Here is a 23,654-nt window from a genome sequence, read left to right on the forward strand (position 1 = left end):
GATGAACTAAGACAGCAAGATATTTTGTCATGCATGTAATTCATATATATATTTCATCAGCTAATACACAGAATAGTGCAGTAACTCAACTTTTATTACGATCTATTATCTTCCCTACACTCCAGCAATATAAAGTGTATTTTGTATTGCAGAACAACAATTGGGAGATTTTAAAAATCACATGATTGTATTAACTATGCAATTAGAATCATGTCAGTGTTACATCTCAAAGCAAAGCAAAATACTATTTAATAAATTTATAAATAAAAAAATCTGAAATTCAGAAATAATAAAAAATTAATTTTTTGATTATAAACCTCAAAGTGAGTTATTTTACGTGCTGAGGTCAATTTAAATTTGTATTAAGGGCAACTAAATCATTTTAACCTGTCCCTGGAGTGGACAATGGCTCGGATCAAAATTTCTAGACAACATATAGTTATATTACAAATAAAATATTTGACATTCATTCCATGTAGTGTACACAGATTGTACCATCGATTCACAACTATCGATTTAACTACACACTGATAGTCCGAAATATATTAAAACCGTCCTGAGCCGTACTTATAATCACCCCCGGTAACTGTTGGTGCCAGTGAAGTTCCTTTATGTCCATTTGTCCCTGGTGAATAAACAATAACTGCGGTGGCACATCCACCTGTGAGGAATTTCCTCCACCCGATGTTGTGGTTTCCTCGTCCTTCTCGACTGCCAAATCCCACAGCGTCATTTGGTTGTCAGCTCCCGATGCTGCAAACACTGTGCTGTCTGCATGGTGCCACTCAACAGATGTGATTGGTGCAGTGTGGTGTTTAAATTTGGCCACCGGTTTTCCTTTCTGTAAGTAAGAAATGAAAGTCTCAATGTAGTAGTGAATAACAAAATCAGACCGTTGTGCAAAGGATTTTGGGTTTGAAATACTGTTAAAATAATTTAAAAGCAGCAATCTGACAAAACTCCTATGGATGTTGATAACTATATCTACTATCAATATACTAACCTGGAATTGTCTTAGGTCCCACACTTTGATCAAGCCATCATCCCCGCCAGACAGGATGAATGGTTCTTTCCGATTCCAGCTGATGACATTGACATCACTATCATGGGCTGTGGTTGTCAGCATACAAGCTTTATTCGGTGCCGCTCGGCAGTCCCACACACGTATAGTTTTATCCACTGAGCAAGATGCAAACACCTGTGAATAAAAATAAAGATAAAATTTGATACGAATAAACCCATCAACAAACAAGCTGCTTTATGATTGGACGTTGGGTATCAGATTTGGGTAGCCAATCAAACACAATCTTACACTGACTCTAAAGATGCCTTCTTAGAACAATTGCTGAGCTTTATTGTTGTCTTATTATGCAAGATATTTTATAGTTTAAATTGTAGGAAACGTAGAATGTTTTTCTGTGCGTCTGAATGCTGGTGATCATTTCAGCTGTCTATTTGATGATTGACTGTTTGTATTCGCTTCGCACTAATACATTTGTTTTTGAGTTTGAATGTGGATGGATTCGCTTCTGTGCTGAATTACTGAGTGACACAGCAATTTTAAAATCCCCATTTTTCCCAGCAATAACAATTTCTTTTTAAGGCAAGGGAAAGCGATTCACTTCATTTTTTTATGTAGTATTACACATTCTCATTCTCAACACATTGAAATCACCCCCATGACTCGCCCGGAGCTTTTTGGAGCGCTATTTTCTTATTCTGAACCTATTTGTAAAAGACAAGGCCTGCAATGTATGCAAATTCAGAATATCAAATATGACAAATCACAGTCTCAATGCATCGATTTTAAAGCTCCATGAATGCTCTCAGAGCTCAAGTTTCAATGCATTTGTGCAAAGTGTTGCAAAAAAATACAAAGAACATGCTAAAATTGTGTATGCAAATTACCTAATTAATATGCATTGTTTTGTACCAAAAAGGAATCTGGATTTCATCATAAAGAATCTGTGTATTGAATTGAACACCAATCCACCCAGTGATTCTCAAGATTTGATACACACATCCAAATACACAGACATGACGAATGCACCAATCCACCCAGTGATTCTCAAGATTTGATACACACATCCAAATACACAGACATGACGAATGCACCAATCCACCCAGTGATTCTCAAGATTTGATACACACATCCAAATACACAGACATGACGAATGCACCAATCCACCCAGTGATTCTCAAGATTTGATACACACATCCAAATACACAGACATGACGAATGCACCAATCCACCCAGTGATTCTCAAGATTTGATACACACATCCAAATACACAGACATGACGAATGACTTGCATCAAACGCACACACACACACGAGTCAAAAATGTCAAATTAATTAAAGCTACAATAGCCACGTTCAATGCAAAAGTTATATTTACTACAAAATAATCAACAAATACTTACTGTATTTTCATTGGGAGACCACTGTATATCTTCCACTGAGTCAGTATGCGCTATATATGGTCGTTGATCAACATGCCAGCTTCCGTCGTCAGTCGGGTTCCATATATGGATATTCTTTTTACAATCACCGGTGGCAAGTTTACCTAATAAAGATAACAAATTTATGTTAATTGTAATGATTTTATCTGTGGTGTATGACATGTTATGACAAATTGTGATATGAATTTAATAATAAGTAGCGGAAAATGTTAATGGATATTACATTTCCAGTGAAATGATTTTGTGAACCATCTATGAGTTGCATGCAAGAATTGTATCATGTCTGCCAAAATGGCTATCAATTCAAGTCATTTTCATGATAACACTATTACTGTAAAATACTTTAATTTTCACTTGGAATTAATTTGCGCTATTTTCGTTGAAGAAACCACTCAGTGAAAATAAAATCCAGCGAATATACCCTATTTCACATTCAACTGGTAAAAAATCAGTGAAAACAAATTCCATAAAAAACACCCAAAATTAATGCCAGCTAAAATAAAGTATATTACAGTATGTGCGACTCAGCATTACAAAACACCTACCGGTACATGTTTTACCATGATGCACCTACAGTATAATTCTGTGGCATTGTGGGTATATTATTGCATATCAAGTTTCAGGTACGCCACAATTTGTTATTAAGCTTATCGAAAGAATTTGAACTACACAGGGCATGGTAACCATTCTTGAAATTTCGTTCCCGCATGATTATGGTCTGAACCAACATCTAATAAACACCTACCAACAACAGTCGGTGACCAGTCCACAGCGAATCCTTCAGTCTGGTGGCCACTGAATGTAAACAATGGTTTTGTATTATCATGTTTAGTGATTCGAGCCAATAATGCGCTGTCTTCCAACGCATCAACGTGTTGCTTTAGATCCCAGATATGGACACTCCCTTTTTCAGACCACGTGGCTGCTAATGGTATGTCATTAATAACAGTATTCTGCACAAAACAATAAATGGAATATATAAGAAAATTAAATCAAATCAATGTAATCAATGTATGTATGTATATTTTTATAAAAAAGTATATTTATATTTTGAAAAATAATGACAAATATCTCAGGAACGTAAAATATGAAAAGTTTCATTTCATTTGAATTAAAGAGGCATTTTTGTAAGCTGTAATCAATCGTTTTTATTTTCGTAAATAAATCAAAAAGGTAAATTCGTAGACATGGGCCAGGTTTAAAATGTAATCAGCTATTTATTCGTCCGCAATTTGTACAAAGACCCTTTTTTGTAAGCATATAAAGCATTTTCCACATTAAATAAATTTGTGTGCAATTTCCAATTTTGATTCTTAAACACAAATTATCAAATATATTATAAAAATGTAATTAGGAATTTACTTTATCCGTAAAGTGTAAAAACCTATTTTTTACTGTAAATGGAACTTTCATTTTATTTCCTGTAAAAACGTAAAATGCCTTTTTCATTTTCTGTAACCTCTACCAGCTATCCCCCCTTGCCTCCTCTACAGTATGAAGACGTTTGGTACAGCACACAAATAGTTTTTGCTGCGCCAATTAGGAGTTCATCATGCCACTGTTGACATAGCAACAGCGACCACTTTGATTTAGAAGAAACATGACAGTTTGGTTGCAAGGTTTTATTTTTTTTTGTAAATAGATGTAGGTCCATATTTCAAAGTTGATTCCACTACAGAACTACTTACCCTAATTCTGTTAACTGTTCCCATGTGTCGCAGTGTTGTTGTTTCCAACTCCGGCTTCTCTTCTTCCTCCTCCTCATCATCACTACTCTCGCTGTCTTCATCATCTTCCTCTTTATCTTCTTTACACGTTTTATGCAAATTACTCATCTTCATAACAATCACGTTGTTGAGGTGCGCCTTTTCGGCTTGCGTCCCAGCCACGATGAAGCAGGTGTAAGGGAACTGCGTGCGAGAGTCGCCAAGATTGTCCCTCAAGATGTCAAAACTTAAACATGGGGCGCCTAGATGAAAATAAGAAAAAAAATATTGTTATTAATTAAATATTGAATTTATTCAATTTAAATCAGCCAATGGTATATTAATTATATTCTCACAAGTTGTACAGCAAGCAATAACTGCACGGGAGGGGGGAGGAGCTACACATTTAATGTCATGTATAATTTTATATTGGCCGATAAAATAACACACCAAATAGCACACTACACTGGCTCATTGGTTGGATGGTTAGATGGTTAGATTCAACTACCACAGAAATTCAAAAAATATTTATAACAAGCCATGCATGGCACAGTCCCAGTTAGTTATCAAATTTAAGATATATAGTTATGTTTATAGTAATATAGCTGGAATATAACCATGTCAGGAATATGATTTTTTTAACATTAAAATGATTGACATTTGTATCTGATCGTCAAACAAGTACTTGTCCATATTGAGAGATATTGCTCTGGAACAGCATTCAAAATCAGCCATTTTGAATATATGTACGGGTATATATATATATAGAACATGATGTACAACGAATATATAACATTTGAATATAATCAGTCAATGCATTTAAGAGATATGGCTCTAGAAGCCCAATCATTAAAACAAAATGGCCGCCAGTCTGCCATTTTGAATGCAATCTGAAAAATAAAATGACATGCATCAGGAACCTGTAATGTAATGTGTGTTATAAGTTTGAACAAAATCCATCCATAAATGCAAGAAATGCTTGATATTCGAGGATTTTTTAGCACCAAAATAGCACACTTTGAAAAGGATCGTCAAACCAATATATCCGTATATCTGTGACATGATGTATAATGAATATTAACAGTTTGAACATAATCAGTCAAAACAAGTCAGACATATGGGTCTGGAAACCCATTCATTAAAACAAAATGGTCGCCAGACAGCCATTTTGAATCTGATCTGAAAAATAAAATGACGTGCATCAGGAACCCGTAATGTCTAATGTATGTACCAAGTTTGAACGAAATCCATCCATAAATGCCAGAAATGCTTGATATTTGATGATTTTTTAGTACAAAAATGACAACCATTCGGCCATTTTGAATAGGATCGTCAAACCAATATATCTGTCTATCTATGACATGATGTATAATGAATATTTAAAATTTGAACATAATCAGTCAAAACAAGTCGGAGATATGGCACGAGAACCACATTGATTAATGTAAAATGGCCGCCAGTCGGCCATTTTGAATGTTATCTGAAAAACAAAATTATTTGCATCAAGGTCCCATAATGTCTAATGTATATACCAAGTTTGAACAAAATCCATCTGTAAACAGCCGGGAAATGCTTGATTTTTAGGATTTTTTAGCACAAAAATGGCCGCCATTCGGCCATCTTGAATCAGATCGTAAAACAAAATGATGTGCATCAAGGTCCTATAATGTCCAACGTATATACAAGGTTTGAACAAAATCCATCTGTACACAGCCGGGAAATGCTCGATTTTGATGATTTTTAGCACAAAAATGGCCGCCATTCGGCTATCTTGAATCAGATCATGGAACAAATTGACGTGCATATGTATGATATCATGTATGATGTATGTGTGAAGTTTGATTGTGATTGGTCCAGGCATTTCTAAGATACAGGTCCGGACGCACGCACAGACGCACGCACGCACGCACGGACACACGGAGGTCAAAACATAAGTCCCCGTTTTCGGACTGCGTCCGAACGGGGACTAAAAATCAAGAAAATGAATTTGTGGCCGTGATAACAGCAGAAAATCGAACATACTTAACATGATTCTACATGGTTTAATTGACAAGAATTGAAAACCTGTATTATTATTATTATTATGACTGCTTAAATAATAAATACAAATTTAGAAAAATATTCAAATTAGAACTTGCTGAAGATTTAAAGGTCGGACATGCATCACCTGTTTGAGCTTGATGGTACATAACATATGCCGATTCGTCCCTGACAAGTTCTTCCCCTTCATCCATGTTTCCACCCGGAAGATACACATTCGTCTCTCCTGTCTTATGTGTTCTATCATCGATGCCTTCATCGTCACCATCGGCTTCTATCACCTCCATCTCTTCTCCCGACGAGTTCCCACTTTCTACCTCCGCCATTTTCCCACGTGTGGTCAAGGTCGTAGGTAAGATGTACGCCCGCTTAAGTTGAACACGTGTGTTGATTTTGTTTTTATGCGTTTAAGACGTTTAGCCGCCCGGCTACTGAAGGTTTAGTCTGATTGAAATAAGATTCATTATCTTTTTAAATATGAACTTAATTATTATTCTTTCGTATGTTTTATGTTATTTTTTATCGGCTCTCATTTTGTTTTAGGTTTTGGCATTCGCGATTGCCACCAGAAATATTTTCGAGAAATGAGTCTGAAGTTTTATTGAAAGTTGCGAAACATCTATGGCGAACTTGTTTTATCATATCTATAAATTTTGCTAGGTGACGTGTCTTGAACAATCCGAATTTCATTACTTATAGGGCCACCGAAAAATGAAGATAAGTGCTTGTGTACTTGTGTTATCAGAAACAGATTACATCAGTTTTACAATTAGAAAACGAGAGAAATTTCGTAATCTTGTTATTGAAAACGATGTTACAATAAAGGCAGAATGTATTTTATTATACGTTACAAATAAATTATATTAACTTTCAACAAACTAGTCAAGGAAATCGATGTATTCATTGCTTCAAACAAAGAGCAATCAATACGGAATACAAATACCAACAACATTGCAAATACTAACTATTTAATGACCGCCATTTATTAACAGTAAAATTAGTGTATTTTCAGTAGTTACATTTATATGATACACACCTACACGTGACACAGCATAACATATATGTTTGAAACAAACACATTTTTCACTTAATAACTACATATTATTCATATTTACATTACATTTTTCTTTTAGTTTCACATTTAGGTATTTTTTGGCACGCGGTTGAACTGTTACTTAGACTTTTTGAAACCCGACTTTGCCGTAATACCGCTTTTTGAAACCCTAGTTTAACGCAATAACGCTTGTACGGGTTGCATTTTTTGCACGTGTCAAAAAGTCAACAATTTACTAGTAAATTTTCAAGCGTATATAATTTTTGAAAACATGACACAGAAAAAATTATTTCAAACGTGCCAAACATGTAATCTATGTATATATATGTATTACATTTTAGACGCATTTTTGAATCTCGCTATTCTTTTTAAACGTACCATAATAATACATAGACAATTTGGGGAAAAATGAAAATCGCCAGAAGCTATGTTAAATAAAAGCTGATAAATAGTATAAATAGTATTTATCAGCTTTTATTTAACATAGCTTCTGGCGAAGATGAAGAACCGTGAAAACAGTGATGAAATTTGCAGAAAAAACCTCACAAATGACGAACTTATTGGTAAAGTAGGAAATCGGACACATAGCTAAATGTTAACATACATCCCCGCGTCGAAAATGGCAATAACGTAACTGTTGACAGGCTAAAATGAAAGGCTAAACGTCTACAGTAGAAATGTCTCATGTAGGATTAGAATTGTCATGAAGAAAATATTCTCTACCTGCCGTATGCCATATACAATAAAACAAAGACCTGCAACCGTTGTCATGGACAACTGAACGGTGTTACGTTTTACAACTTAAACTTATTGCGTGGCTTTGCTAACCTTCAGACAATGATGATGGTAACCATGGTAATGCTCTTACGTATCACTGAGTAGTAACTGTGCAAACACAATGTCGTTTCGTTGAGACAGCAGAGAAACGCAGGGAGTTGGGTCATATAATAGCCCTAGCAACAGCCGTTACTATAGTAACGAGATATTAAAATTAGAAAATTGTCCGTAATCCAAGTTACATAAGTATGTCTGGATTAAGCATAACGCATGCGTATAAACAGGTAATCCTGGCCACAATAAAATAAAACATACCTGATGTTTTGTTATCTTGGTTACTTACTTCTCGCTAACTCCGTGTCTGTGTTAATATGGTTATGTGATCATGCCAATTTTCCAACAATTATTTGTATGCTGTAATGTGTAACTTTGGTGTCAGGTGAGATCATGACCATTTCTCTAAGCTGCTCAGTTTGCATTTGTTTTATTTTGTTCTATGTATACGAACTAAAATTAAAGCAAAACAAATTAATTAATATATTATATCACATAAAGTTATTTGAAAAACAAAATAGATCTGGCATTATAAAATGCATCATGATATTGTTACATAATGAGTTTTACTTCGATATAAATCTTTCCAAATTAATATTAGTATTAAATAAGAGTTTTCAAATATTCAAATTACGGACCAAGAGCTGGAATAACTTAGTAAAATAAATTCTTACATAGATGAACCATACAAATATTGCACCGGGGTATTATGAAAAAGTCATCAACAGTGGTGAATTACTATAATAATATATTTCATTCGAAAGCTATCTAAAATTGCCTATTTATTGTTGTTTATCTCAAGTGACGCTGTTCTCTGCTTGTAATTCGAAACAACAATCGACGCATACACAACTTCAATGTGTCGGTCATTAATTAGAGTAAAGGTATGCAGACAAATTTGACCTAATAAATATGGCGACAAATTTGTCAAATTTTTGGGTTCTCAAGTGTCACATAATTATGGATTTTAACCCACGTCATTAACTTTACGTTTTCCCCCAATACAAACTATTAACAAAAAAATGAAATGTGAAATATGGTGAGATTTTTTTACATAGAAATACTAAATCCAGTACGGAGGGTCTATGCTTAGACTCGCCATTTTCATAAATGTCTGAATTGCGTTTTCTGCGAAAAGTAGCATGCAATAACAAAATAATGTAGAGAGCAAAACAATTTCACAATGTTAAAAGGTAGCCAACTACCGTGGACACTGTTCATATATGTTTTTCACCTAAGAAGTATACGTTGATGTCTGCGAATAAGCCGACCAATGAAAAGAGTCGTTTCTTGGCACGTGATACGCCTGACCTATCAGCACGCGGTGTGTTACCTCGATACGAGATACACAGAATGGACCATGACATCAAGATAGTAGACATGGATTACAGGTAAGAACCCACTGTTTTCAACTTCTTCTCGGCCTTCCCGGCGATACTGACGCCACTGGGGGGAACCGGAGGTATTATTTGAGGTAATGTAGCCATATAAGTGAAATCGTCGCGCGGTCTTGTATATAACACGTCCACTAAACAAATAATAACACACGTTCACACGAAGCTACTGCGGAATGTCAACTTAGTCCAGCTGCTATATAGTTTATTTACTTTTTATATATTGGCGGTATGGCCTATCTGAAATTGTAATCGCGTCATCTATGTCCCTATGGTGATTTCAAATGCAGCAATCAGGGGCGTTAACTAGTGTTGTTTCATATTAAATAACGAGAGTCTTTATTACAGCTGGATTGATTTGGTTATTCGAGTTATTGATTATTCATTGTGTTGGGCCATGGAGCTAAAATAATTTTAGCTCCATGGTTGGGCCTTCTGTTATTAAGCACAGAAACGTGTTCTGTCTGGCATTCTGGTCCCCCGATTCCTACCCCACCCCCCACGACACGAGTGCAACCTTTGTGGGTATCCATGTTGTTTTACGCGATTGTCGGCTACGTGTTTCAAAACCTTACACACAGACACAGTTTCATGTAACCGCGACTTGTCTCAGCCACCTGTAAAATAGGAGGTCACGATCTCAATGAACTGATTGACTGGCTAGTCTCAGCTGTTTTTTTTTTAAAGATTGATATATGGCAAATAGAAAAAACAACTTTTTTCGAATAAATTTGAAATATTTTTGTTCACAGTTATTGAAATTTATTGAATTTTGTGGAATGTATCAGTTAATCCATTATTTATTATGTACCATATGACTCTAAACTGCATCATAATCCAGTTAATCCGTTTAGAAAACGACCGACACCCCACTCCTAGATTAAAGTTTAGTAGGTGCTTATAAATATAATTTTAGGTATATCACAGGGAGCCCAGGAACTATAATCAACTGTAATACGCAGTCTCTATGAGCGGGGGGGGGGGGGGGGGGGGGTATCGGCTGGTATCTAGTGTAAGAAATAGACAAGGGATGAAGGCTCCAGCCAGCTCACATTTTTTAAACTCGAAAAAACAAACGAAACGAATGAAAAATAAAATATAAAAAAAATACCAGGTTGAAGAATATTAGTTGCTTCTTCAAATTTCGCCACAGCCTTACCTAAATTTTACCGATATCTGCAGAATAAATCAAGAAAACTACACAAATTTACTCCATTTAGGAATTCCTAACGGTTTGCCCGAACGCACGGCACAGTTGGAGGCGTAGCCTGTTCAGCATTTGTCAACAACCAATCACAAGACTGGTTACGAACCACATCGAGGTCACGACTCGGTTAGCCTTGCTCAACTGTAAATTCCCTGTAAATTAGCCATCTCCCCTTAAAGTTTCTTTAAAACATGAAATAGTTGTATTTAGCAATTCACAGTGTTAAAATGTTAAAATACATACTTGCCTGATTTTAAATTAGATTGGGAATAACAAATTTATTCAACGTTTTCGTTAAAGGTTGATGATCATGGTGTCACATCTTGTTCAGTATGGCACTAATATCGACATAAACAACACATAAAATGCATTGTTTGTTTACGTGAAATTCGAACATGCGCTGCACGAAAACTACCTCTCTTTAACAGTCCTGTATTCCCACAATGTAGAACAAATGAGGTATTGTTTTCACAATTTTATCAGTGTTACAAATTTGAAACAGCTTTTGAAACCACGCAATCAATCAAATAGCTTTGCTAAGCATATATGTAAGTTTTACTGGGTTACCAAATTCTTATACAAACTCCAAATAAAATTGCTGACATAAAAAGATTAATCTGTAAGTTGCTTTAATACAAGAGACTAACTTTTGGAAAATCATAAATTTCTATATTTCTGTAGTACAGAATATTTCACTTAAAAATACCATACTTTTTCTCACATTTTTAATGAAATTTTTAAAATTTTCTTTCATAAATTGTTTTTAAAAAAAAAGTGTCTCTGGCATTCAACATGGTTTGACAGATAATTACAGAGACTGTCAGGGATATTGTCCTCATTAATTAAATGCCGTTTTAATAACATTTTTGGTGCAACGTACTTATTTTTCTATAATTTCTTTGTTGATTTTTGACCAGATGTACACAATTTTCCATTGGTCATAATAAAACTTGTCAAAAATATATGGGGGAAAAACGATGTAGGTTTTATTAGTTGACCTTGGCATTGAATGGTATAAAATCATAACTTTTCTAGTGAAAACAATTCAGCTGTTACAGGAGTAATAATACACACTTATATTTCATTTATCCATGGATGCTTTCACTATATATACAGGGTGTATTTAAATTCAAATGACAGATTGTGATACGCTATTGAAATGTTTTTTGTACCTTTTTGTATCTTCTGATTTTTATTGAGACTGATAGCTGATTGGACAATGCTAAAATTATTTCAAAATTATATTTATCCACACCATTGAGGTTAAAATTAAAGTTACTGTGATTGGTCAAATTTTTTTATTTTTTTATTTTCAACTGCTATTTTGAGTTTCTAAACGTTATTTAAATGTTTATAAATCAATCGTAAATCGTACGAATAATGAAATAATCCAAAATCAGTAAAACTTTAACCTAATTATTTTGTCTACTGTAAAAATGTGGCCTAAGTTGAAAAAAGAACAGAAATAAACTTCTAAGTTTGATTATAATCGCTTTTATAAAACTAGGTATGTGTATGGGCAGCCTCCAAATTAACACTAGCCCAAGGCACACAGACATGGGTTTCACAACAAATGGGCCACATTACATTTGTTTATTGCAATACATGTATATTTATTTATTTATTTCTGTTGACATTTTTCTAGCATGGCTATAAGAACCCACAAAATCTGATGTACTACCCAATATTATTATGAGACTACCAGCTCTTAAAACTCGTAGCCCAGCCCCCAAAATATGTTAGTTTAGAGCCCTGTGTACATGAAGTTGGTATAAAATAAAAAATCACTGCTGAATATATCATGTGGATATTTCCTTCAACATATTTCAAAATTTGCCCTGAACAATAGCAATATCTTTAATATTCACATTACTATCATCACATATTCATTCCTTCATTCGTAGGTGTCTTAAATAATTTGATTTTGAAAGTTTCCGGAATTCGCTTTCTGATTGCCAAAAATAAACCTTGACCTTATCCAATCTTTTAATTTCCTATTCAAATAATCAATTGCCAGTTTACAAAAATGGACCATTAGTAACTTGAATTGGTGTTGGCCATTTAAAGCATCTCTTTAAACACTAACCTTTGTGATTGAGCAGTTAAAAAAAAAAATGTTTTGATGGTTTCTATCGCTTTGTGTTCAAGTATTCCTAATTTACCTGTGTTCAATATCGCGTTCTGAGTTTGATTGGCTAAGAACGTTTTGACCACTGCGTTATGGAAGTCAATTTGTCACCAAGAAAGATCACTGGAAAGTGGAATGATTATATCATGAATTAGGTCACTGCAGCTTTTGGTTGCAGTTTCTCTTAAAATATGGAAGTACCGTAAGATCAGGTTCAAAGGAGAGCAGGTGTTTCTGTTTCGTTTGTGACCGTGATGCATGATCTCAATCTACTGCGAGGAACTAAGTGTAAGTGAAGTCTTTTATTGCCTCTTCGTTATGCATATTTTCTGATCCCAAGTTACAAAATGTTATCAATTTTAAAAAAGAATGTGAAAAAGCATGACAAGAAATAAAATTCTCAACTTTTCAAAATTTTGTATGATGACATTGGGTGAAAAAATTACTTTAAAAATGTGTTACAAGGTACTCACTCTTTGATGTCGAGTAGTGTCAACAAATTGACATTATTGTTTATTATGAAAATGTGTGTTGCATTGACAGAATGTGTTTTCGTTGTGATTTGCGGAAATTGCTGTATATTATATTACAAAATCTGCAAATATATGAGAATTTATTCATTAGGCACTATTTAAAATAAATAGAAAAATATTAATCAAAATCAAAAATGGCTGTACTTTTGTTTTGTTATCATGCCCTCTTGACTTGAAACAAAATTATTTGTATCTAAATGCATTTTCCTATACTACGATTTTATTTTCACTCTCATAAATTTGCTAGAAACTAATTCTGCAAATAGAATGGGGACATAAAACAAAATAAAAATAAATTACGAAACTTATGCAATTTTATTACAAATGCAGATAATTTTACCATGGCAGCAAAGGGGAAATATGCATGACAACCGTACTTGTTGCTAATTATAAAAGTGAAAGATATTGATAAAACACTAACCAGTACACCGTTGTAGCTGCAATAGGAATGCAAAGCGTATCATACTCTTTTGTGTTTTGACATGATATCAGTATTTTGACATTGTCTCACTGTCACTGAACACAATTTGAGTGGGTGTTAAACGAGAATACATTGTTGCATTGATTCACACTATTTCTATTTCACAATCATTGCCAACATTATCACCAACTTGTCTGACTGGAGTTTAGATTACACCGCTAAGTGGGTCTCCTAAGAGTAAGATAAAGCGCTCGTTCTGTGCCATGTTTAAGGTAGTTTGAGCAAAATTTTAAATTTATTCTACTGAGCGTATATATGCAATGCATCATGGGAGGAATGCTTAATTCCCACTGTATATTTAAAAAAACTGTAATCAGACTGGAAACTCGCTGAAATAACTTGCAATTTTTTTGAATTGTTTGAAGAATATTAGCATTCAAATTATTATTACTATATGACCTTTTCATTTCATATCTCCAAGCAAAATTTTGAGAAATGAAAAAATATTTTCACCATAGAAACCAATGTCCCATTATCCATGACATTTTGGAATCGTGTTTCTTGAAAAATTGTTCGCCGACCCCAATTGTTTTTCATTTTCGGTATAGTGATTGCATTAAACTCATTTACTGAAAGCATGAAGATGACATACCTGTATATTTATATACGGTGAAATATTGGTTTTTAATTTTGCTGATATGTAAAAGCTGCTATTAAAATTAAATCCACATGAACATGTGAAATAACAATAGAAGTCATGTGAGATTTCTCAAAATGTTAAAATAAAATGTCATTGAAAATAAATGGTTTCACAGTACCTGTAGTATCATCGTAAAATCGCTGACTTGGAAATTGAATTAGGGTTTTAAATTCATAGCCTGTATAACATTTGCTCAACTGTTTTTCCTATCCTCGTATTGGAACAAATCTATTTTTTTATCATGATTCACAAATTAAACCCACATAATTTGTTTTGCAACTATTTTCAAAACTTTTGATTAAGATTACTCATATTTAATATCATACTCATAGAAATATACTTAATTATCACATGCATCGCACATTTTAAATAACTGCATTCAAGTCATGGTTTTTCAATGTGATGCAAATATTTGATGCAAGAGTGACTATAAGACAATAGATGGATGACCAAGATGGCAAGTAAAACAAAAAATGTGGGTAGAATAGAAAGTGATGTGTAGATTATGCATATAGTATGACTAGCAATGCATTTTAAATGAGAAAATGTTTGTGGAATTACTGAGTGACGGGAAAGCGTTAATTGAAATCACTATGCACCCTCATGCAATAAACACATGGAAGCAAAAATAATGATACTAGTACGAATACCTGTTCCATACTGTACTTTATCAAGCATCTAGTTTTAAATTAAATTTTAAACTTGCTCTTACATAACTTTTAATATTTGTTACCAACTTAATTTGAAAAAGATGTTAATTTGATGTTAACAGATGTCTTCATATTGTAAAAATATGCTCTATAAATCGTTTGTTACCACTTGTATGATTTAAAGCAATTCATCACTAGCTTGTTTCTTTGCTGTGTTAAATTTCAGACAAGGTATTTCTTTTAAACTTTTGGTTAAGTAAATATACATGTAAACGATACATAACCGATTACAATAACTCGTTTCGTAAGGGGAAACTTGTCAACGTATTCAGTCACAAATGTGCATTGGTATTACTCTAAATCACTATTGTTAAAAAAGTGACCAAGAAGATGGTGTTTCAACTATAGATTAAAGTGAAGGCTTTGTGGTTGTCAATTGTTGGTGTTATTTAAAGCGCTATTGTTGAAGCGAACTATAGAGATGTAGTTTCAACTGTGTATCATTGTATGTGCCTTGCTGCTCTGTAGTGGCAACAACCTAATACCGGTACGTTGGTTGTTGTTATTGAGAAACTGTATTCTAGTGCATGAGGCTGAATACTGTGTATTCTGAGTTTTTGCCACTGGGCCTGTTAAAAAGTCTGTATAGAAATGTGTAGCAGTGTTTTACTTTACAATGAATTGTTTTTGTTGAGAAACTACCTCTGGGGGTCTAATAATGAATGCTTTGTTTTCAGTGTTCTTGCCGTAAGGCCTGCTCAAGTCTTTGTTAAAGTAGTTCTCCAGGGTGAAATGTAATAAGGTTTTGAAAAATCAATAGTAAATACATGTACATTAATGAGGTTATATAGGTAAACTACATAAATGAACTCTTTTTTTTTTTGCACATTTTTTTTATAAATTATCTTTTCAGACTAATCATCAAATTTGTCATTCATTTTGATCATCATTTTTTGCATATTTTGATCAAAAGTTGGACAGAAACAAGCTTATGCATTTATTTAAACAGCACTACTTTGTGGAAGGTTACAACAATTAACAATAGTGGAGAAAGTGCCAAGGGCAAACTACATAAAATGGTTGGTTCCTAATATTCTCAGTTCATTGTTCATTGTTTATTTGTGTTTATGATTTTGATTCGTAAATAGGAAAACAACATTTAATTTCTGCACCAAATTGACAATATAACATTTTTGTGTCTATGTGATTCAAAAATTGGATATTCCATTGCATATTGTATTTATCAGCGACTTCAATTTCCAATGATTTATTCTCAAAGATGCATTTCTTTCATTTTCTAGTTTGTGTCTGGTTTTCAAAGAAAATAAAAAAGAAGATAATATCAAATTTCGAATATCTCAAAGTTTATACTTGTATAAACCTTCACTGTATGTGGCTGTCTCAATGGATATAATCCGAAAGATTAGACTTGCACTGTATTCGATTTTTAAGTTCTATTATTTAGTCAAAGTTACATAAAACACCAATTCCCCTTAAGGTAGAGATGCAGGTTCGTGGACACTTGGGAGTGATTTTTTTTTTTCTTATTTTTATCCAGTCTTGGCTATAGACTGTTCAAATTTTGTAGAATTGTGAATAGGGCAACATACTCAAAAGACGATTTTAAAATATAGATAACAGGTGCAAACATTCTTTTTTTTGAATGCTTAGCAAGATTTAGCAAGGCTGTACATAAATAATATGAAAGCAACATGGTGAAAAAAAGAAATGACGGGATCTCCATATTATGCACTATATTTAACTTTTTACAAAATGATAATACATTTAAATTTGGAATTGTTACAGCCATTTTAATTATGAGCATTAGCAAACTTCTTACTGAGTGAATTGTTGTGCAAATTAGCAATTATCTCAGCTTCTTTTTAGTGCACATCGGAGAACTTTAAAAAAAAAAATAGCTCCTAGACGCCTTGACCTTTTGTTTTGAAATTTTCACAAATGATTGACAATGTGTTTATCTTCAAAATGCGGGCAGGGCATTGTTTTTGGTTGAACAGTGTTACAACAATCGTACAGACAACTAGCCTGGGTGTTAATTTATGTATAAACTTGAAGTAGTGAAATTTGAGCTGCTGCCCTGCAAAATTGACAACTGGTAGACAGTTTTCAAGACGTCACTTTCTTCATAATAAACAGATGTACCCGTAAACCAACTTTGACAGGAAGCATGGTTTAGAAGCTATTTTTTTTAAATCACTTTTGACCACAAATGCACATTTTTTGTGCATATTTCAAACTACAGTGTCCATAACAAAAAAATACTAACAAAATTTTAAAATTCATACAATAAGCTTTCTGAAAATATATAGTTTTGTGGACAAGGGAGGTCATCTTGGTTTCCTAATTAACTAATTAAAATACCTGTCAGGTAAACTGCATCTCTACCTTAAGGTCAAAGCATCAATTGAGTACCTACACTGAGATTGTGTCAATAAACAATTTCATGGTTTTAATTCATTCATGGCTTTCTATCGGTTGAGAAATGTAATTTTCTGACAATAAAATATTTTTGACAGGGTCATGTTCAACTGTGATCGTATCCGTGGTGTCACAACAATTATTTTTACCCCATTGGTTTGATGTCACTGACAGTCAGCCGCTGCTTTAATATAACCAGAAACTCCAGTCACCACTCACTCTTAGCTTAAAGTATTTTTTTTTTCTTGAAAAACCCGATATTGTCATAGAGTCAATTTTCATCACTTTTCACAATTTTCTTTTTTTTATGAAATTTATCACCATTTTGTTTAAAATTACGAATTTGTGTGGGAAATGGCATTCAAAGGGATTTCATGCATCACATTGCAGACAACATTATTTGTGAAGAAATAATTTTCTGCTGATTACGTTTTAATATCCATCCATTTTTGCATCGGTGAATAACGTCTCGTGCTTGATTTTATGTTAAGCTTAGAAAACATAATTATAGGTATTCATTTGCATTTAATAAAAATGTGTGTGTAGTTTCCTGTCACTCTCATTTCTCGTCAAAATCAACATTGTTTCCTCTAAATCCTATTTGGTGCTTACTACGTGGGAGTCATTAAATATCCGCTAATTTTTTTTTTTTGCGAATATAAGAACAATTGAATGTGACAGTAAAAGCCATTTCACTGCATACCTCTGTGCGTAGGATTTGATTGAAAAGTGCTCATGCATTGTCAAGTAGACAACAATTTTGACCTTTCATTAAATAAACTATCATTTTTTTGTAAAATTTTTATCAAGAATAAATAACATGCATAAACTAAATTGGTGGCGGAAAAAATTCTGGTTTTCAAAGGTTTATATCTTATAATATTAAAATTGTTGTTTAGTTATTAAAGCTGGAGTGTTGTCACCTGCACACGTACAGGAATTGAGTCCCAAGCGACGATAACAACACGCGCTAAAAACGCAAAGGATCATGGGTAGACGGTTGTTTGTAAACAATGACATACTATGACCACCTGACACATGCGCAGGTGACGACCCCCCCCGTTTTAAGTTTCATTTAATAAACTATAATTTTTTTCTAGCCATTTCGCCGAAAGTTAACAATGATATAAATATTCATGAAAATGTGCAAAATGTTGGTAACCAAAATGTTGGCGGGAAAAATTCTGGTTTTATATAAGTTATAATAATACAATTTTTGTTTAGTTATACAAGTAACACAAATAGATAGCTATACATTATTTATGGTAAAAAAAGTACAATGTTCAACATAACTTCAACGCAACATAATAAGGTTTGTCAGTTACTGTAAAATGACTAATTTTCACTGGGTTTAAATTTCGCTGATTTACCATTTCAGACATATTCAATGGGTTTTAAATTCACGGTTTATCCTTGAGATAATGTGTTTTATGCTAAATTTTACATATTCACTGGGTTTTGATTTAGCGCATTTTCCAGTCAGCGAAATAAGCTGAATTGAGACCCAGTGAATAATTAACCCCTTTACAGTATATTGTTATTATTTTATATAAAATTTTATTAACAAACTTTGCTACACTGTTAGTAACAAAACTGTCACCTGTACTTGTGCAAAATTAAATAATTCATCTTTTTATAGTGGTTTTACATTGTAAACTAATACCGGTATTTCTCTAATAAAAATTGCACTAAGTTCTTTTACTTCAGCACACTTACATTTTAATAATGAACTTCATTTCCAACTGCTTTGTTGTCACTTGTGTGAGGCTGCTTGTGTGACATTTTCTTTTTTAGCTCCGCTGTCGACTTTGTCAAGCGAAACTTATCATATGAGTGATTGTCCGGCGTCGTCCGGCGTCCATCGTCTGTCGTCGTCCATCGTCCGTGTCAATGTTTTACTTTTTCGACTTCTTCTTGAAAACTACAAGCCTGAATGCTTTGATACTTGGTGTATATGTACCTTGGGTAGACCTCTCTTAGATTTGTTCATTTCATGATGATATCTTTTTGTCATTTTTGGTATAAAAGTGATATTTTCAACTTCTTGTTAAAAACCGCAAGTCCAATTGCTTTGATATTACATATATAAGTACTACATGTGGACCTCTCTCAGATTTGTGCATTTTGTAATGATATCTTTAATTCTCCAATTTTGGTGAATATTTTTATCATTTTTGGTAAAAAGTGATATTTTCAACTTCTTGTTAAAAAAAAGCAAGTCCAATTGCTTTGATATTACATATATAAGTACTACATGTAGACCTCTCTCAGATTTGTTCATTTTGTAATGATATATTTAATTCTCTAATTTTCATGAATATTTTTGGTAAAAAGTGATATTTTCGACTTCTTGTTGAAAACCGCAAGTCCAATTGCTTTGGTATTACATATATAGGTACTACATGTGGACCTCTATCAGATTTGTTCATTTTGTAATGATATCTTCAATTTTCTAATTTTGGTGAATATTTTTGTCATTTTGGTAAAAAGTGATATTTTTGACTTCTTGTTGAAAACCGCAAGTCCAATTGCTTTGATATTACATATATAGGTACTACATGTGGACCTCTATCAGATTTGTTCATTTTGTAATGATATCTTCAATTTTCTAATTTTGGTGAATATTTTTGTCATTTTGGTAAAAAGTGATATTTTTGACTTCTTGTTGAAAACCGCAAGTCCAATTGCTTTGATATTACATATATAGGTACTACATGTGGACCTCTCTCAGATTTGTTCATTTTGTAATGATATCTTCAATTCTCTAGTTTTGGTTAATATTTTTGTCATTTTTAGTAAAAAGTGATATTTTCAACTTCTTGTTGAAAACCGCAAGTCCAATTGCTTTAATATTACCGGTACATATACAGGTACTACGTGTGGTTCTAACTCAGATTTGTTCATTTCATGATGATATCTTCAATTCTCTAATTTTGATGAATATTTTTGTAATTTTTGGTAAAAAGTGATATTTTCCACTTCTTGTTGAAAATCGCAAGTCTGATTGTTTTGATACTATACATATTGTTCATTTTCTAATGATATCTTCAGTTCTTTAATTGAAATGTGCATTGCTAACAGCAGAGCTATCTCAGCCGAGCGGCTGCTTGTTCTTGATTATAATCGATTATCCCTGTATTGCAGCAAATTAATTTACTCACAGTTGCATGGATGCTGTTTATATAGAAAATCTCTTTTTCAATGACATGTTTTTTTTTAGCATTCCATCACTATATTCTCCCTCCTTGTAGTTGTAGTTATCAACTTCAGCAGATATTCACAAAAAAAAGTCATTGAAACCAAGTTCCCTCCATATTCATACACACACCACCCCTTTCTTATAATTGCTTGATCCGTTCTCATTAATCTATGTAATCAATTATTCATGACGTATTAAATTCACTGCACGGTGAAAGACGATTCAGTTTGGCGCCCGGTGACAAGGATAAAACTTGTTCACTGAGTAACTCCATTTTCTCATTTCCTATGATGGACAAATAGTTTGATTTCTGACCATTACCATGTACGGGAATTTTTACGATGACCCTCGATTTAGAGATTACTACTCAGAGTGAGTTTTTTTTCTTCCTCATTTATTGTTGTTTATTAGCCGATGTTATGTCGTTTTGGGTGCGAAACTTCTTGTTTTGTATGATATCTTCTAATCTTATAATTTTTCAATAGTTTACTTTAACCCATTTCTGGTAGTATGCTTGTTTCTCTTTTTATGTTATTCATTCATAGACTGGCTTGATTGTGATGTGTGTGTTCACATTCTTTTTATCCTAGCTTTTCCAATGTAAATTCCCTCAAAACAATTCTGAGAAAGAGTCATTCCATCTGTCTTTTATCTCCATGATCTATCTATCTACTTTAAATATTATTAAGTTGTACATTTATAAATCATTGATTCGCATACTTTGTTTTCTATGTTCTTATGTTCTTGTCTTATATTTTTTTTTTTATTTTTCGCTATCTTTGAACCTACATGAGCATAAAAATTTGCTTTTCGTGAACATTTTGAAAGAATCTTGAATTTGTGATTAATTCCACTTTTTTTTTTTTAAATTCTGTGTCAGGCAGTAAAGTATACAACCTTTAAAAATTATTTAAAAATTATGATTTATATGTTTTATTCACTGAAAACAAGTTGTAAAATACGATAGTGTACATGATGATTGCAAGTACTTGGCTATGTTAAATAATTATATACTTAAAGTCACTTTCATCAACCTTGCATTAAAAACACATAATTAATTAGACAATCTATCTATGGTAAGTAAACAAAAATATATGTAACATGAAAACACTCTACTTTATATGTCGAGAACTCATAATTCATCGACACAACTTACGCGCCTACAATTATGTACTTTCACTACATTAAGCTGTGGCAGGTGTAATGTACAACATTGATAGGTAAAAAATGAACATGTATTTTATATACATCGATTGTAGAATTCTAATCATATCAAGTTTAATCACCTAGGTCGTTACAAATCTATAATTGGATCGATCTGACATGTAGTATGTTGTTTTTTGTCATAACTGAATTCTACTTTGTTGGATAGGTTTAGTTTTTGTATTTTTAACGCATACACTAAAGTAATGGCTGCCACATCTATATGTTTATATATAGATATATTTCGGCAGGCGGTTGCAGTTTTACAAGGCCTTGGTTGTGAACACCCTGCAACCCAATCAACACTCACCACCAAATTGTGTGCCAATGTTATTCTGAGAATTGGAAATGTGGAAATTATTGATTTTAGTAAAGATGGTTGGATTGAATTGAGTTATCTTAACCCTATCAGGACTTAACGTTGAGGTTTAAAGTGAGGTCACGAGGCAATATTGAAATAAAAAAAGCAAGTTATTAGATGTCAATCGTTGTCAGTCGTTGTGTGTAATATAAATTGTACATTTCATTTATTATATATGTTGTGTGGGACTTGTATCAAACACAATACGTTGCGATGACCACTGCCCTTCAAATTGCAGAAGTTTGTCGGTGTATTCAATTTTGAATAGAAGCTCACAACATTTTCAAATTTTTCAAAGTTGATTCAATAAGTGATATCTGACGCCCATGTGATCTGCCTAGTGATGGTTTTTGTTCCTAACCTCTTTAGAATACTGGTAGCAGCTAATTTAAATATAATTATCGCATGGTAATTATGTAATTTGCATATTTAATTGAACTCATAGATGTTAGCTTTGTAAGGATCATAGAGGATAATCCAGTACTGCGCATATAGGTTGGTGTGTGTATATGTACAAGCGCCAGTGCATGTATGTAACGCATTTCTACGTAAGAGTTAACGACCTCTCTTTGTCCTTGACCCTTTAAGAACCATATTTATTTCCACCAAAATTTTAGTTTAAAAATTTGCATATTTATATGTATTTGTACATAATTTTTTGTTAATTTTGGAACAAATGGAGATAATTTTCTATTGGATAAAGTGCTTGATCAAAATCATTGTGAAGATTATGGAAACAAAATTATGCAAATTTAGCTAGCATGACAAAAGTTTAGCGCTTAAAGCGTTATTGTAATGCAGCTTTCTCTTTTTCTACTTCACATTTTTTCTCTTTTGTATACACGCCAATCTGACAAGGTTGTTATAACCTCGATATGCTATATTATATTGCGTGATGTCGATATTATTCTGGTAATTTAATACTTGAAGTTCGTCTCTATTGACACATCCAAAACTTAATGATCTAACCGTGATTGCATAATGGGTTAATATATTGAAAGACTAATATATATAACTTGTCGTTTTTCACCCAGCTCTAAAGACTAGCCTGCAATAAGGACATTGTCTCTGTATCTGTATACTTAAGTCGTTTTGTCGGGAAATCGGTTAAATTGTGCTCAGAACGGATATTATATTTTTCAATTTTAGTTTCACCATAAATTCTACTGTATGTATACCAGTATTACGATAGTTTGTATATGTTGCCATAGCAACTGTCTGTCACCATGCATGTCACTTGTGTTCAGCAGCAACTCCGTTCTGGATAATAATTAGTTTGTGTATTTGGACAACATCAAAACGGTATTGTAAACAGGCAGGTACAGA

The 23,654-nt window shown here is 33.1% G+C and overlaps 2 protein-coding genes across 2 annotated transcripts in view; one reads left to right on the top strand and one right to left on the bottom strand.

Annotated features, from left to right (window-relative positions):
• Nucleotides 1-76: 76 nt before the first annotated feature.
• On the bottom strand, nucleotides 77-6,572 carry LOC100367612 (glutamate-rich WD repeat-containing protein 1-like). The gene is made up of 6 exons (XM_002733201.3): nucleotides 6,336-6,572; nucleotides 4,151-4,431; nucleotides 3,208-3,415; nucleotides 2,424-2,566; nucleotides 1,004-1,198; nucleotides 77-841 (listed from the first exon to the last, which is right to left on the bottom strand). Exons 1-6 carry the CDS (start codon nucleotides 6,532-6,534, stop codon nucleotides 521-523), a joined length of 1,347 nt encoding a protein of 448 aa, XP_002733247.1. The 5' UTR covers nucleotides 6,535-6,572; the 3' UTR covers nucleotides 77-520.
• Nucleotides 6,573-9,415: 2,843 nt separating this feature from the next.
• Nucleotides 9,416-23,654, top strand: part of LOC100370844 (uncharacterized) — a 43,631-nt gene continuing 29,392 nt past the window's right edge. The window contains exon 1 of the mRNA XM_078007972.2: nucleotides 9,416-9,484. Coding sequence (XP_077864098.2) covers nucleotides 9,447-9,484 — 38 coding nt within the window. The 5' untranslated portion in view covers nucleotides 9,416-9,446. The remainder of the gene's footprint in view (nucleotides 9,485-23,654) is intronic.

Source organism: Saccoglossus kowalevskii, chromosome 8, assembly GCF_978046115.1.
Source record: "Saccoglossus kowalevskii chromosome 8, keSacKowa6.1, whole genome shotgun sequence".
NCBI lineage: Eukaryota > Metazoa > Hemichordata > Enteropneusta > Harrimaniidae > Saccoglossus > Saccoglossus kowalevskii.